The sequence below is a fragment of the Pteropus vampyrus genome, unplaced genomic scaffold, assembly GCF_000151845.1.
Source record: "Pteropus vampyrus isolate Shadow unplaced genomic scaffold, Pvam_2.0 Scaffold67, whole genome shotgun sequence".
Lineage (NCBI taxonomy): Eukaryota > Metazoa > Chordata > Mammalia > Chiroptera > Pteropodidae > Pteropus > Pteropus vampyrus.
This window is the reverse complement of record NW_011888848.1, coordinates 1,952,471-1,965,167: the sequence shown is the minus strand read 5'-3', so window position 1 is coordinate 1,965,167 and position 12,697 is coordinate 1,952,471. Positions and strand designations below refer to the sequence as shown.

Here is a 12,697-nt window from a genome sequence, read left to right as displayed (position 1 = left end):
AACTGAAGAACCAGGTCCCCTGGCATTTAATGATCTGCCCCAGTCCATTAGCGGTTTACACGGGCTAATCTGAGGCCAGGGTTCTTAGTCTAAGCAATTTCTACAACATGATGAGCAGTTTCCCTTGTCTTCATTTCTTTGCCACCGCTGACCACACACAGAATGCCCTCCCTATTTTTTAGGGATACCAAAGTGAGTAATAATACCAAGTGTCACCTCCTCAAAAGGGCCCTTCCTGACCGTCCAACCTAAAGCAGACTGTCAAGCCCACTCTCCTTTTTATTTTTACATTTTCCTGTTTATTTTTCATCAACCACCCACACAGCAATGTAAGCACTACGAGAGCAAGGAACTCCTTTGCCTCGTTCAACACTGTATTTCCAAGTCTTACGACACAACCTGGCATTTATTAGGTGTTCAATAAATGTGGAGTAATGATGAAACAGGTCAACTACTATATATATCAAAGCTTCTGAATTCCTAAAACAAAGAAAGGTGTGCGTGTGTGGTGGTGGGGGCAGGGGGGCGGGGGGGGGGAGAGTAGGAATATTATCATTCCTAATTTACTGAAATCTTAATGAATGCAAATCTGAGCTCCTCTCTGCTCAGTAATTCTTATCAAATGCCTGCCAGCACTGCTCTCTGAAATAGAACAGTATAGAAGGGAGTGACTTCAAAGGCTGCGGGATCAATCCGGCAACGAGATGGGACAGTATCACTGGAGACGCCAAGTAAGTGAACCTCTGCCATCTGGAGCACCGCCGGACGGCTGGTGGGAGTCTTTTCTTGAAGATGATGGGGGACACTTTGTTTTGTTTTTCTGGTACAGGTTAGTGAGGACATTTTAACCTTTAGAAAAGAATGAGTGACAAGAAAGCACAATGACAGCTGTGACTTATTTAAAAAAAAATAAAAAAGATGTTTGGGATACACCCTAGGACAAACATACTCAGCTTAATCTTCTAACCGAAAACACTATGTAATGTTAACGTTAATAAGAACACAAAAAATCAAATGTTATGTAATGTTAATAAGAACACAAAATCAAACACCGAACTCTGAAGTACAGATACACATTTTTGTATGATTTCTCCCAGAAGTAGCATGAAGAATTTCGGGGCGATCGGACGGCAGAGTGAATCGGTGCGTGCCGGTCCTCAGCACACCGCACTCCGGAGGGATTCCAGTTAGAGGAAGAGCCCGGAAGGGCTGCTATCCACACCTGCATGCAGCAATCAGGGACAGCAGCCTTCCAGAGACAAAAAAGGAATGCCAAAACCCACAAAAGCCCGCGTATGTGATTGTCGCTAGAATTACTTCTATTACGATGCCGTGAGCTTCTTGGGGCAGGGCCTCTGATGAAGTCACCTCTGTGCTCCTAATAACCAATCCAGGAGGCCCTCTCATACAGGTCCTCGATTAACTGCTGTTGGGTTGGATGTGCGCCTGTGATGTTATTGTTTGGGCACCCTGTTCGGACACCTAGAGGAAGGAATGATCCTCTGCTCACTCAGAGAAAAGCCCGCCACTCCGTATGAGTTCAGAAGAGTTTTGATATCATGAAACTACGGTGACAGAATGTTGAAGAACCAGGGGAATCTGAATAAAGATGAGGAAAGTTGCACAGAAAAAGAGGACAATGAGTCAGGTCTCAGGGGGAGTGGACGGAGGAAGGCAGGCCTATGCGACACACAAACAGCTGTTGGTGGTAGGCGTTATCATTCCTGTTTCACAGATGGAGAATATGAAGATTCGAAAGCTGAAGTAGACTGCCCAGGCAAACGGTGGGTTTAAAATGCAGATGTTATTTGGTACCAAAATTTCTGCTGGCTCCTTTGGGAAAGTTTGTTCAAATTTTAGCACCAAAATGCAGTTCTAAAAAAATCAGTTCTAAAAAGTAGGGGTCATCTAGTTAAGAACCAAGTGATCTATAGGCTAATGCTCTTCTCCTTGGACACACTGCAGATCGGTCCCTTCCTCAGGCAGAGAAATCGGGCTTCCTAGCGCAGGGTGCAGGGTACAGCGGCCTCCCCTCTATCTGGGGGGGCTAATAATTTTGCTTGGACTGAGCGCAGGATTCACAGGGATAGGGAGGAGGTAAGGACAGGTGGAGAGCAAGGATGACTGAGGGCAGAACTCTGAGGAGAGGGTAGAGGTTGAGCTGCACTAAGTGCTTTGCACTTCGTCCTGTTCAGATGATGGAAAGCACTGACCGTTCTTAGTCGGGAAGTGACACAATCAACTTGTGTTTTAGTGAATCCCTCTGGGAGCAACATCAAAGATGAACTGACAGAAAGAAAGTCTGGAGGCAGGATAAAGAGCCAAAGGCTGTTATCATAATCCAGATGGTGTTCGCACCTGAGCTGGGCTGTGGCAGTGAGGGCTATGAGAGGAAAGCCAGACAGACCCAGAAGACAGAAGTGACAGGACCTGGATGTGGGTTGTTACAGAGAGTAGAACCCAAGGTGGCTCCTTTGAAAAGAATTGTCACCGGGAGAAGATGCAGACACACTGTGGGTTCAAAGCTTAGCAAAGACCAAATCAATGTACAAAACCAGGTTCCCTGGGCTGGTTGTTATGTGGTCAAAAATTAAAGAATTAGAGCAAAAAGAGATGGAACAAATATTACTTATAAATACTACAGGGAGATCTAGCATTGGTTACCAATAAAGAAAAAACTTGATGGCAGAATACAAATAATGAAATAAGTAGTCCCCATGCCATATTTTTAAATAGAAAAAAATAAAGCACATCGATCTTTCACCCTAGGAACAAATACATTACTTTCAAGTACCTATATGTCATCTCAACTGAGAAGTCTCTGAAGAGCAAAAACTGCTGAGCCCTGAGATAGAATGGGCCCTGGGTTTGCTGAGGAAGACGACGTTTTGCTGGTTTGTGTTGTTTGTTTGTTTTTTAAGCAGGCAAATTTGCCACGCATCAGAGTAAGGAATGGTTGAAAAGAGAGTTAGTTAGGGGAAAGGGAACGAAGGAAGATTAAAGGGGCAAAGGAGGAAAAGGGAAGAGATTAAAGCATACTATATTGCAAATACATAGCCGGTATAAAAACCATCAGATTTTTTAAAGCACTAATTTGACTTTGGTGGCATTTCGTCTTTAAAGGAGCAATGCTGAACGGCATCCATGGGAGCAAGGAGAGTCACAAGCAAGTGCCTCTGTTTATAACGAATGTCAGCAGTAGGACCAAAGAGTCATTCTTACCATGTTTCAGATGTAGGCAGCTGTCATTCTTGGACCTGTACCTGCAGAAAATTGTGTCTTTAACAAATTTTTATTGAAGAGGTTTTTGAACATTCCAAATATGTAGTAGCTACAACATTATGTGGACTTGTTTGCTTTACTTTTTATGGTTCTTATACCAGCCATTTTTATTTGTGCAGTACTAGTGGTCTTACTTTTAATGAAAGAAAAAGGGGAAATAAACAGGACCTCACTGACTGACGCCTTGAATTAATGTATAGGAAAGATAAACCCTATCATCATGTTTTATATTTGTAAATAACATAAACCACAGAAAAGATTCTCAAGGGAATATAAGGTAGCGTATTATAGAATCACCATAAATTTTTTTTTTACTGTGAAGAGTTATACAAATAGAAGTGTTAAAGCAAAGAGAACATAGAACAGAAGCAAAAACAAAACAAAACAACCAACCACAGCTAACAATCAGGATTCCAGGTGACAGGGTTGGAATAAAAAGGTTTTAGATGTACCTTCACACAGTCACATTTAAAAGAAAAGTCTCTTAAACATTTTTAAAGAATTTCAGGAGGAAAAGCAGAGTTAAAATATCACAAGTTGTAGTTGCAGAATAAAGCAGTGTGTAGAAAGATGCAAACTACTTTAAAGGCGCTTGTCAGAGAATCAACTGGAAAGTCACAGGGTGCCTACCTGATGTAGATTCCTGTAGCTTCTCTCTCTTCCTCTTCTTTTTCTTACCCTAGAAGAAGATGGGCACATTGTCATGTTATAGACTGTCCTGTGAACACATGGGTGAATGTGATTCAAAAATATGGTCAATAAAGAAAGATAACTCATGCATTCTCAGTCTCTCTCTCTCTCTCACACACACACACACACACACACACGTATTTACCTAGACACAGTCAGAAAGCAAGAGAAAGAGAAAATAAATTCTTACTTCTTTGTGATCTTTGTCTCTATGGCCTCATATTTAACATCATCAGTACTCAGTTAGGAGTGGGCTCACACGCACACTAGGATAACGACATCCTAGGGCCGTGGCCATAGAACCCCCTTCAAGGAAAGTCCGCTTAAAGAGGCAGACCTGTTGTTTTTAACCACCACACTTAGAACCCACTTCTGCCTGTATTCATGATAAATCTTCATTACCGTGATTTCCACCATAGAATTAAAAGGTAGGGATGTTAACCGAGGACCCTCAGCTCCCATGGTGTAAGTGTAAGTGTAACATAACCAAGGCTGGTGGAAAGAGGGGAAAGGAGGACTTGAGAAAACAACGTAATTTCAAATACTTATTTCGGGCACTTAAGGACCTTGCTTCCTAAAGCAGATATAACATGGATATGCATGCAATTTTAAATACATTTCAAAATCATCATAATCACAAATTTAAAAATTTAGGTCCCATTTATACTGGTCTAATTTTCCATTTTTCTTCATAATGACTTTCCCCTCAAATAAATAATTGTAATAGGGCAGAGACGCCATACATATTTGATTTACATGAACCAACCTGGATTAGGGTGGTATTTTCAAGTAACTAACAGAACACACATCGTATCCAATATCTCTATTATATGTCTGCTGTAATAATCACATTAACAAAAAAAAAAACTAAACTCTATAATAATATTGAACATAGTGAATATATAAAAATAGTATTTTTATGCACTGCAAGATAGTTTTCCTTCATGTCACATGACCTGACCACTGAAGCCGGAAAGCCTTGGAAAGCTGACTGAATCTATCCTCACAAACCCTATGGCAACCAGCAGGTACCTGTCTGCGGCCCTGGGAAATGCAATACCCAAAACACAGTCTCCTTTAAGATTACGAAAGGTGCTCTGGGAGGCGGGGAGCAGACAGAGGGAGAGCATGCTTCTCACAGGGACCCGAAATCTCCCTTTCAAGTGGAATTTCTGTGATTTTCACGAGGGGCTGTGAGGTCCTTTTACATCTGGAACAGTCTTCCTCACTTTCTCCTCCCAGCCCCCACGGGCCCCTAAATACACCTCAAGTGTCATCTCTTCCAGGAACCTTCTCTGTCCCACCCCACATCCATTCCCATTCTCACCCTACCCTCAGGCAGAGCTCACTGCAGAAACACAACTCTTCACAGGAGTATGTGACGACAGGGCTTTGTCCCTCACCCTTCACCACAGGACCATGGCTCATAAGAACACCACCTGAGTCCTCAGGACACCTCTGCCTCCCAGCACACACCTAACAGTGCGGTGTAGGACTGTGGTTGCCTTTGTGAAATAACCTGTACTACATTCCAGGGATAAAGTTTTTCAAGAGAACTTACATTTACGGTAAACAAAAAGAGCTAAGTAGTTTGGATGTATTCATGTTAATTTATACCCCCAAACCCCACAAAATTCATGTGTGATAAACACAAAAATATTTTTCATTAAAACTACATATAATACTGGGGCTATTAAGCATTACAATTAAAAGCTCTGACAATATAAATATTTGGCCTATCTCACCTAAGAAAATATGTACAGTTGTTGATTTATGCAAACTTCAGTTATAAAAGTTACAAAAAATAAAACGATGAAAACAAATTGAGGTTATAAAATTTATGATGCCATAGAACAGGGAATTTAATGGTAAATATATCTCAGTGAGGATTAGCATAGCATTCTGAATAAATACTAAATACTAAGATACAAGGCACATTTCTTGTTTGGACTCTATTCTTGTACTGTTATGTTAGAATACTATCTTTAGCGAAAGTGCTATCACTTGATTGACTTCTGCTTGCCTTAGTAATTAATAGGCTTATTTTGATCATTATAAAAACTGTATGTAACAAAGGTGAGGTTTTAGGATTTCTTCACTCAAGAAATCCTAAAATTGAGATAAATGAAAAAACTTCCTTTAAAAATTATGCAGAGAGAGGAAAAGCTTTTCGGTAAATTCATGTTAGACTGGGTTTCTTTAAAACTACTTTCTTCCCATCCTTCCACATGGAGGACAGAGAGAAAGAGGGAGAGAATATGTTTCTCTGATCTCTTTTTAAAAGTGAAAACTCACTCCTTTACGTAAGGATCAGAACCCAAAACTTTGCTCAAAGACATTCAACAAGCAATGCTAATTAAATCTACACAAATTCACAGCACAGCAAAGCCCTTCCATGGGTCAGAGAGGGAAGGTCAGATTTGCCCTTTTAGGCAAACCACATCCAAAAGGACAAGGTTAGAAGAGGACACTTTTGAAACCCTTTAGGTAGAAACTGATCTTCCCACTTAAAGGGCATCGCAAAGGCTTTACCCCAGGAAGATGCTAATTACAGTCAAGAGAACGGAGGCACAGTTTAGGAGACAAAACTCCTTGACTAAAGCAGTCTTCTTAAGAAGGCACTGGAAGACTGAGCTGGTCAGCTTAGGAGAGAAACTGCGTAGATGGGGAAGCCCCTACATGGCCATGGACAAATTAACTCGACCCTCCCAACCCCTCAATTTTCTCATCTGTAAAATGCAATACTATTATTTATGCTGTGGAATTACTGTGAGGATCATACGATAACACAGAAGGTATTTAAACAGTTCTTGACAACTGGCATATGGTAGTTATTAAAATAACAACTCAGGAGAGCTGACGAGCTGCTGCTCGTAAGTAACAAACAGTAGGACTCTCACTTCCTCTGTCATAGTTGTACCAATGTTTGAGCTCCAAGTCCTCACCCATAGTGAACCGTTCTCCGGAGCACGTTACAAGAAACAGATGTGCTCCAGAAGTCTGGGGGTCTCACTGTATGGGGCATACGACCTCAGACATGCAGCCCCGCGGGACCGTCTACAGCAATCGCCACATTAAATTACGTATTAACCGAGTCACCTGTGCCTTTTTTTACAAGGGTCAGCTTCACTTACGGACTGTTCTAGCTGGCATTTCGAATGACAGTCTCACATGAAAAATAAAAATTATCTTAAGAATTTTGAATTAAGAGTATAAATAATCAAAATTGCTCCCCTCTATATCATTTATAATATACTTTCTCAGAAATAATCTTTGCTACATCAAGACTTCATTAGTAAGATGTTCAAACTAAAGTAGTAACATAATTGGCAAAACAAATGAGGTATTTTTGCCAATAAAATTAGCAGTTTAAAAATATGATCCTACTTACTCTGTCCGAATAAGATACCTAATAGACATCAAGGTATATTAATACGAAAGAATTTTTTTTTTCTCCCAGTTCCGATTAGTCTCTGGCAAAACAGTCACTTGAATACATCATTTATAAGAATTGTAAAGTAATATCATCTTTTAGAAAACAATTTGACAATACATATCAAGAGCCTTTAAAATATTTATACCCTTTAATTCAACAATTCTACTACTGTGAATCTTTCCTACAGAAATAATAGCTCTAAATACAGAAAAGATTGTTACACATAGATCTGTTCATTGCAGGATTACTTCCAATTGTAAAAAAACAGAAAGCAACTTAAATTTCTAAAAGCAGGGAAAATGGTTAAGTAATTTGTGACATTCCCTCAATAAAATCTTGTATAGCCATTAAGACTAAAATATAAAAACACTATGCCATCACAGAAAAATGCTTATTATATATAATAGCAAGAAGCATGACACAGAAGTTTATGTACACACACATGCACACACACACTCACACACACTTATAGCCAAGTAAAAGATAAAAACATATTCACAGAAAAAACATTGGAAGGTAACATAACTAGTTATTACTAACGTTGCCTATACATGAGACTACAGGCTTAAAAAATCATTTTCACCAACATTTTAATGATATGGTAGTTTTGTTTTTTTTTTATTAAAAAAGTTTTACTTAAAAAATTCATTAGTACTTATAGCCAAAAGCTTTCAAACTGCGAAAGATCCATGAAATCTTCTATTATAAAGTTCACTAACTTCCAAAAATAGGAACTAGTACCAGCATTAGATACATTCTAGAACACATTTCCTTCATGAAAGTAACAGGAAGAAAGAATGAGTGAAAGTAAAGAGCCATTTGGTGTGCAGAAGGGCCTTACATAATTGTCTCTTGCAGACCAGCCTGGATAAAGCTGCATATGTAGCTGTCTTTCCTTCCGCGCTAATTCATAATATTTAGCCTGCTCTTCACGGGAGAGGGCATGCCACTAGAACAAAAAGGGGAGGGGGGAAAATCAAATAAAAATAAGCAAAACAGAAACAGTAATATATAGTTCATGTTTCAAACATTGAAGAACGAAAATAATAAGCATTTAAACTCTGATTTATTTTTAAATGGCAGAAGACCAAGTGCTGAAGGAATCCATTTGGGAGTCTGATGGCTAGTGACACTCAAACTTTGGTTCCTCTATTCTGTTGTCTGATATCACATGAAACACATCAAAGTCAATCGAAGTATCCAAAGTAGAATGATCTGTCACCCACGCTTTCTCTTTTCCAATATAAATTAAAAAGAACTCACACTGTTGCACCTCAACACCCACCTGTGCCCTTTTTCATAGTGTGTAGTGTATCCTGATATCGGAGCCTAAGTGCCCCCTATTTATGCAAATTGTGATAATTTCCAGATGTCTTTTCCTCAGCTACATCTTTGCTTCACGTGGATGCTCCCCTACTCTGTCATGTAGAGTCTGAAACCACCATCATGTGATCCTGTCTATAAAGCAAGACATCGAAAGTCGGTCTGTCTCGGTCTCTTCACCCTCTCCCCACACTCACATAAACACTGACTGTCTACAGGAAGACACCGATAACATTGTACTATCACACATGCACACCTTACGGTATGATTTTTAGCTTCCTTCTGACGGAAAGCAAGGAGGATTATCTAAGTTTATTTTGCCATTTAGAATTTGAGGCTGCAGTGCCTCATTCGGAGAACAGAGTAGCTGATATCCTGCAAACTTTCCATTTCCCTTTTACATAACTGATATATATCATGTATAGCAAAATAGCTTATGTGGGCAAGGCATTCATTTGGGATTTTAAGCAGCTTATAATTTGCACACTGCTTTGCCCCAGTTATGTTTGCACACAGCTTGCCCCAGGTCCCCAGGTAGGCAGTTTTCAAGTATTTATTTTCCCTATGTCCTCAGTGCAAAATCTGTCAATAGGAGAACTGGCCGAGCCTCGGGGAACCCGCTGGTCAGAGGTGGATGGCACGGAGGTGGCAGAAGCAGCAGACCTGAGCCCGCACCATACACGCGTACACCCACGTGCACCCTCGCACACTCACGCACATGCGCTCTGAATCAGCGGGGCCTCCGGATTCCTGCTCTCCCCAGCCCTAGGGTATGGAGCTTCCCATTGCACTTCCTTCCATTCAAGGCTAGGAGGCTCTTTCCCATTCATGTCCACCTGCATACTGATTTTAATTTCCCTGTTTTTTTTTTTTTAAATGATATAAATCAAGAAAAGGAGAAGAAAGGTGTACACCTGCTGCTCTGGTTTGTTGAAAGAATCTGACCTCAAGAGGAGCACTAAGCACCTTTTGCCATGTCCCACCCTCCACTCCAGCCTCCAGTATAGGTGCAGCTGGTGCCCACAGGCAGGTCAAGGAATTCCATTTCCTTCGAAATTCAAAAGCCCCTTAAAAAGCCAGGGCCTCTGTGTTGGATAGGGTAGATGATTTATTTTTAAACTGCTGTAGAAGTGCAGAGTGTAAAGTTAAGAAGCATGACACAGCAGGACTTGGCCTGAGCCTAAAAGCAAATCAGGTAATATGCTTTTCTTCAAAAAGAATTGGGATGGGGATGGGGCGGGGGCAGCTTTCCTTATAAAAAAGAATTGAGGGAGGAGGGGAGACAGCAGAAAAGAAAACTGAAAAAGTTACCTGAGACTTAGTTCTTAGTACTAGCAGAATAAACACAATGAGCCAATCGAGCCTTGGAAAATGGCATGTCTGGGTCAGCAGTGGAAGTTAAAACTAGGCAAGAAGTCACACTTCCTCTGCCAGCTGACAGCTTTCCTAAATCAGACACGCTGGCCTGGGGCTAGAGACCTTCACAGAGAGAAATAAACTGGGCACAATGGAAAACATCATCCTGGATTATTTTTTTGAGAAAAGACTAATAATTAATATTAACACAATAATGGTACTAAGTAAACCAAGAGGCAGAGTGTCCACCAAAAAGGAAGAAAAAAGCAGACAAAAGGAAATAAAGTTATGAAGGAGATCTTACTTTGTAAATTTGTTTATTCATTTGACTAGTAATCTCTCTTATGCTACTGCAATATATCAGTGTAATTTTATATAACTTATGCAGCTCTCTAACTTGCTGAGAAAACCTGAAATAAGTTTCATAAAACTTATCTCCCAAAGTATTTATGGAGATTGGATCTTCTACCCAAACAATCAAGTATTTTTCAGTTAAAGCAGAAAATAGGATGACAGAAAGAGCTCAGCTAACAGAGCTGAGCAAACTGCGAAGAGAAAGAGCATTCCACAAACTAAACCATTTACTTGTATTTTCAATTGCTCTTAGTTTCCTGATATTTCTAATGCACAAAATCCACTCACAAATAAAAGATCATTTACCAGAGTAAATTATTAGGTCAAACGATGGTATTACAGTTTGGCATTGAAGCAAAAATAAAGTCTAGTACAAACTAGATAGACAGTCTTTCTTTACAGGAAGTCCTAAACCATAATTGACTTAAAATGCTTTTCTACCACTTTTGTCTACTGAAAAATTAAAGAGTTAATTTTTTAAAAAATCTGATTTCATTGTCAAGATTTCACTTAGTTGTTAAGAAAATACCCACCTAATTTGAAGAAATTTATACAGTTCCTAGATTTAAAAATCCTGACAATACATTTCCAAAAATCGGACTTTCTTTAATAGCCAGGAAGATCTTTAAAAAAAGCTTATCCTAAAATAAGACTTGGATTATTATTATTAATAATATGAAGAAAACGGATTAATTCATATGAATGAACATTTCTCTTTTAGAGATACAGTAAAGGAGAATAAAAATCAAAAGATAAATGTTCAAGAATGGATTTAAGTTACACTTTTAAGAATTATAATTATCCCAGTATAAAACTTCATGATTTTAAAGCCAGGAACTTTAAAGAACTAGCAAGGACTACTCTGCCAGAGGGGAGTCATGAAAGGACAGAAAACCTGATCTTAATCAAAGATCTCAGAGACCTATAAATAGAAACAGGTGTCCAAATCAAAGACAGAGAGAGACCCCAAATGAGAACCATCCCTTAGGATACATGCTCTGATCTGGGGATTGTTAAGGGAGCTGAGAAAGTAGCAATTGTGGGAAATGCGCATTAAAAATAGGAAGCATACCTTTGTATCATAGCCTCACTTTTTTGAGCAGGAAAAGTATTCCTGCTGGAAGGCCCAGGGACCATTAAACTCAAAAAAGGGGTGGGGGGAAAGCTAAGAGTTTTACATAAGCTAACGTTAGAATGTCTTTTCCTTCTTTTCCTCTGATTTCTTCTTTTAAAGGGTCGGGGGAAATGGTCATCAGCCTTTAAGCGTTTAAGGCAGAGTTCTTCAAAGATGATGGGAATCACTCATCTGCTATGATCTGGCTTGGGAAATCATTGTAATTACTGTTATTAAGTGTTTAAGAATCTACAGGGAGATAGAGTATTGTACACCAGGCACCGAAAAGCTATAATCTGCCACTGCACCCTACCCCTGAAACCCTGGGGTCTTACAGATTGGAAATAGCTGCATTTTTTGCTATCCAACAGGAATCGATAATGCAAGAAAGCCTGCTTCCCTTGGCCTGTTCACACGGCCTGAATGTTGTCTTAGGAATGCTGAAATGTATTAGGTTTGTAACAAACATGGAAAAAATGATAACAGCAAAGACATGATCCCCTAAGTTTCACAAAGGTTGTTAGAAACTTCTCGTCAAATGTTCATTTGGAAATCATGAATTTCTTGAGAGCTTACAAAAACAAATACACGAGTGCACAGTTAAGAAGCCACCACACATATATAAAGAGCATTAAAAATTATGACGAAACGTTTCTAAAATTATAAGGCCACTACAGTGGAAATGTAATTGGAATTAGAAAAACTCAAAGTTTTCCCACCACTCTTCAGATACCTGTCTGAACCATTTCAGTCCTGAGAAATATACCTGGAAAGACCCACTAGCCTTTTGGCCGGAAGTTAGATCAAAAAAAAAAAAAAAAAAAAAACTTAGTGTGCCTGTCTCAGTTATAGCCTAGTGCCTGGTACGTAATATGTGCTCAGAAAAATATCTTAGGATAGGTCAAAGAAGGAATGAAAAGAAAGGAAAAGGGGCAATCCAGAAACCTGGCTCACGCACACTTTAAGAAACAGAAAGTGACTTTTCAGAACAAAGACGTCTCTGGCCCATGTAAATTTTTCCACTTAGAGCTTCTGAGCAGCACCGATCCGCTTTCGGTCTCGGAAGGAGCGGCCACCTCTGTTTGCCAGGGTTCATCAGGGAGCATGGCTGGCTCTCCAAGGAAGGCCTTTCTGTTGCTCCC

The 12,697-nt window shown here is 39.7% G+C and overlaps 2 protein-coding genes across 5 annotated transcripts in view; one reads left to right on the top strand and one right to left on the bottom strand.

The window, feature by feature from the left end:
• HADH (hydroxyacyl-CoA dehydrogenase) overlaps positions 1-459 on the top strand; it is a 61,469-nt gene extending 61,010 nt beyond the window's left edge. Inside the window, exon 9 of the transcript XR_895949.2 lies at positions 15-459. The gene's annotated coding sequence lies outside the window, so the exon portion shown is untranslated. The remainder of the gene's footprint in view (positions 1-14) is intronic.
• Positions 1-12,697, bottom strand: part of LEF1 (lymphoid enhancer binding factor 1) — a 109,386-nt gene that overhangs the window by 12,581 nt on the left and 84,108 nt on the right. For 2 of the 4 annotated variants that reach the window (XM_011361458.2, XM_011361460.2), the window contains 3 exons: positions 8,250-8,357; positions 3,913-3,961; positions 3,223-3,263 (listed from right to left, as the gene is read on the bottom strand). In XM_011361458.2, the coding sequence (XP_011359760.1) occupies positions 3,229-3,263; positions 3,913-3,961; positions 8,250-8,357 (192 nt within the window). In that variant the 3' untranslated portion in view covers positions 3,223-3,228. The remainder of the gene's footprint in view (positions 1-3,222; positions 3,264-3,912; positions 3,962-8,249; positions 8,358-12,697) is intronic. The other 2 variants (XM_011361459.2, XM_011361457.2) reach the window with 1 other exon arrangement.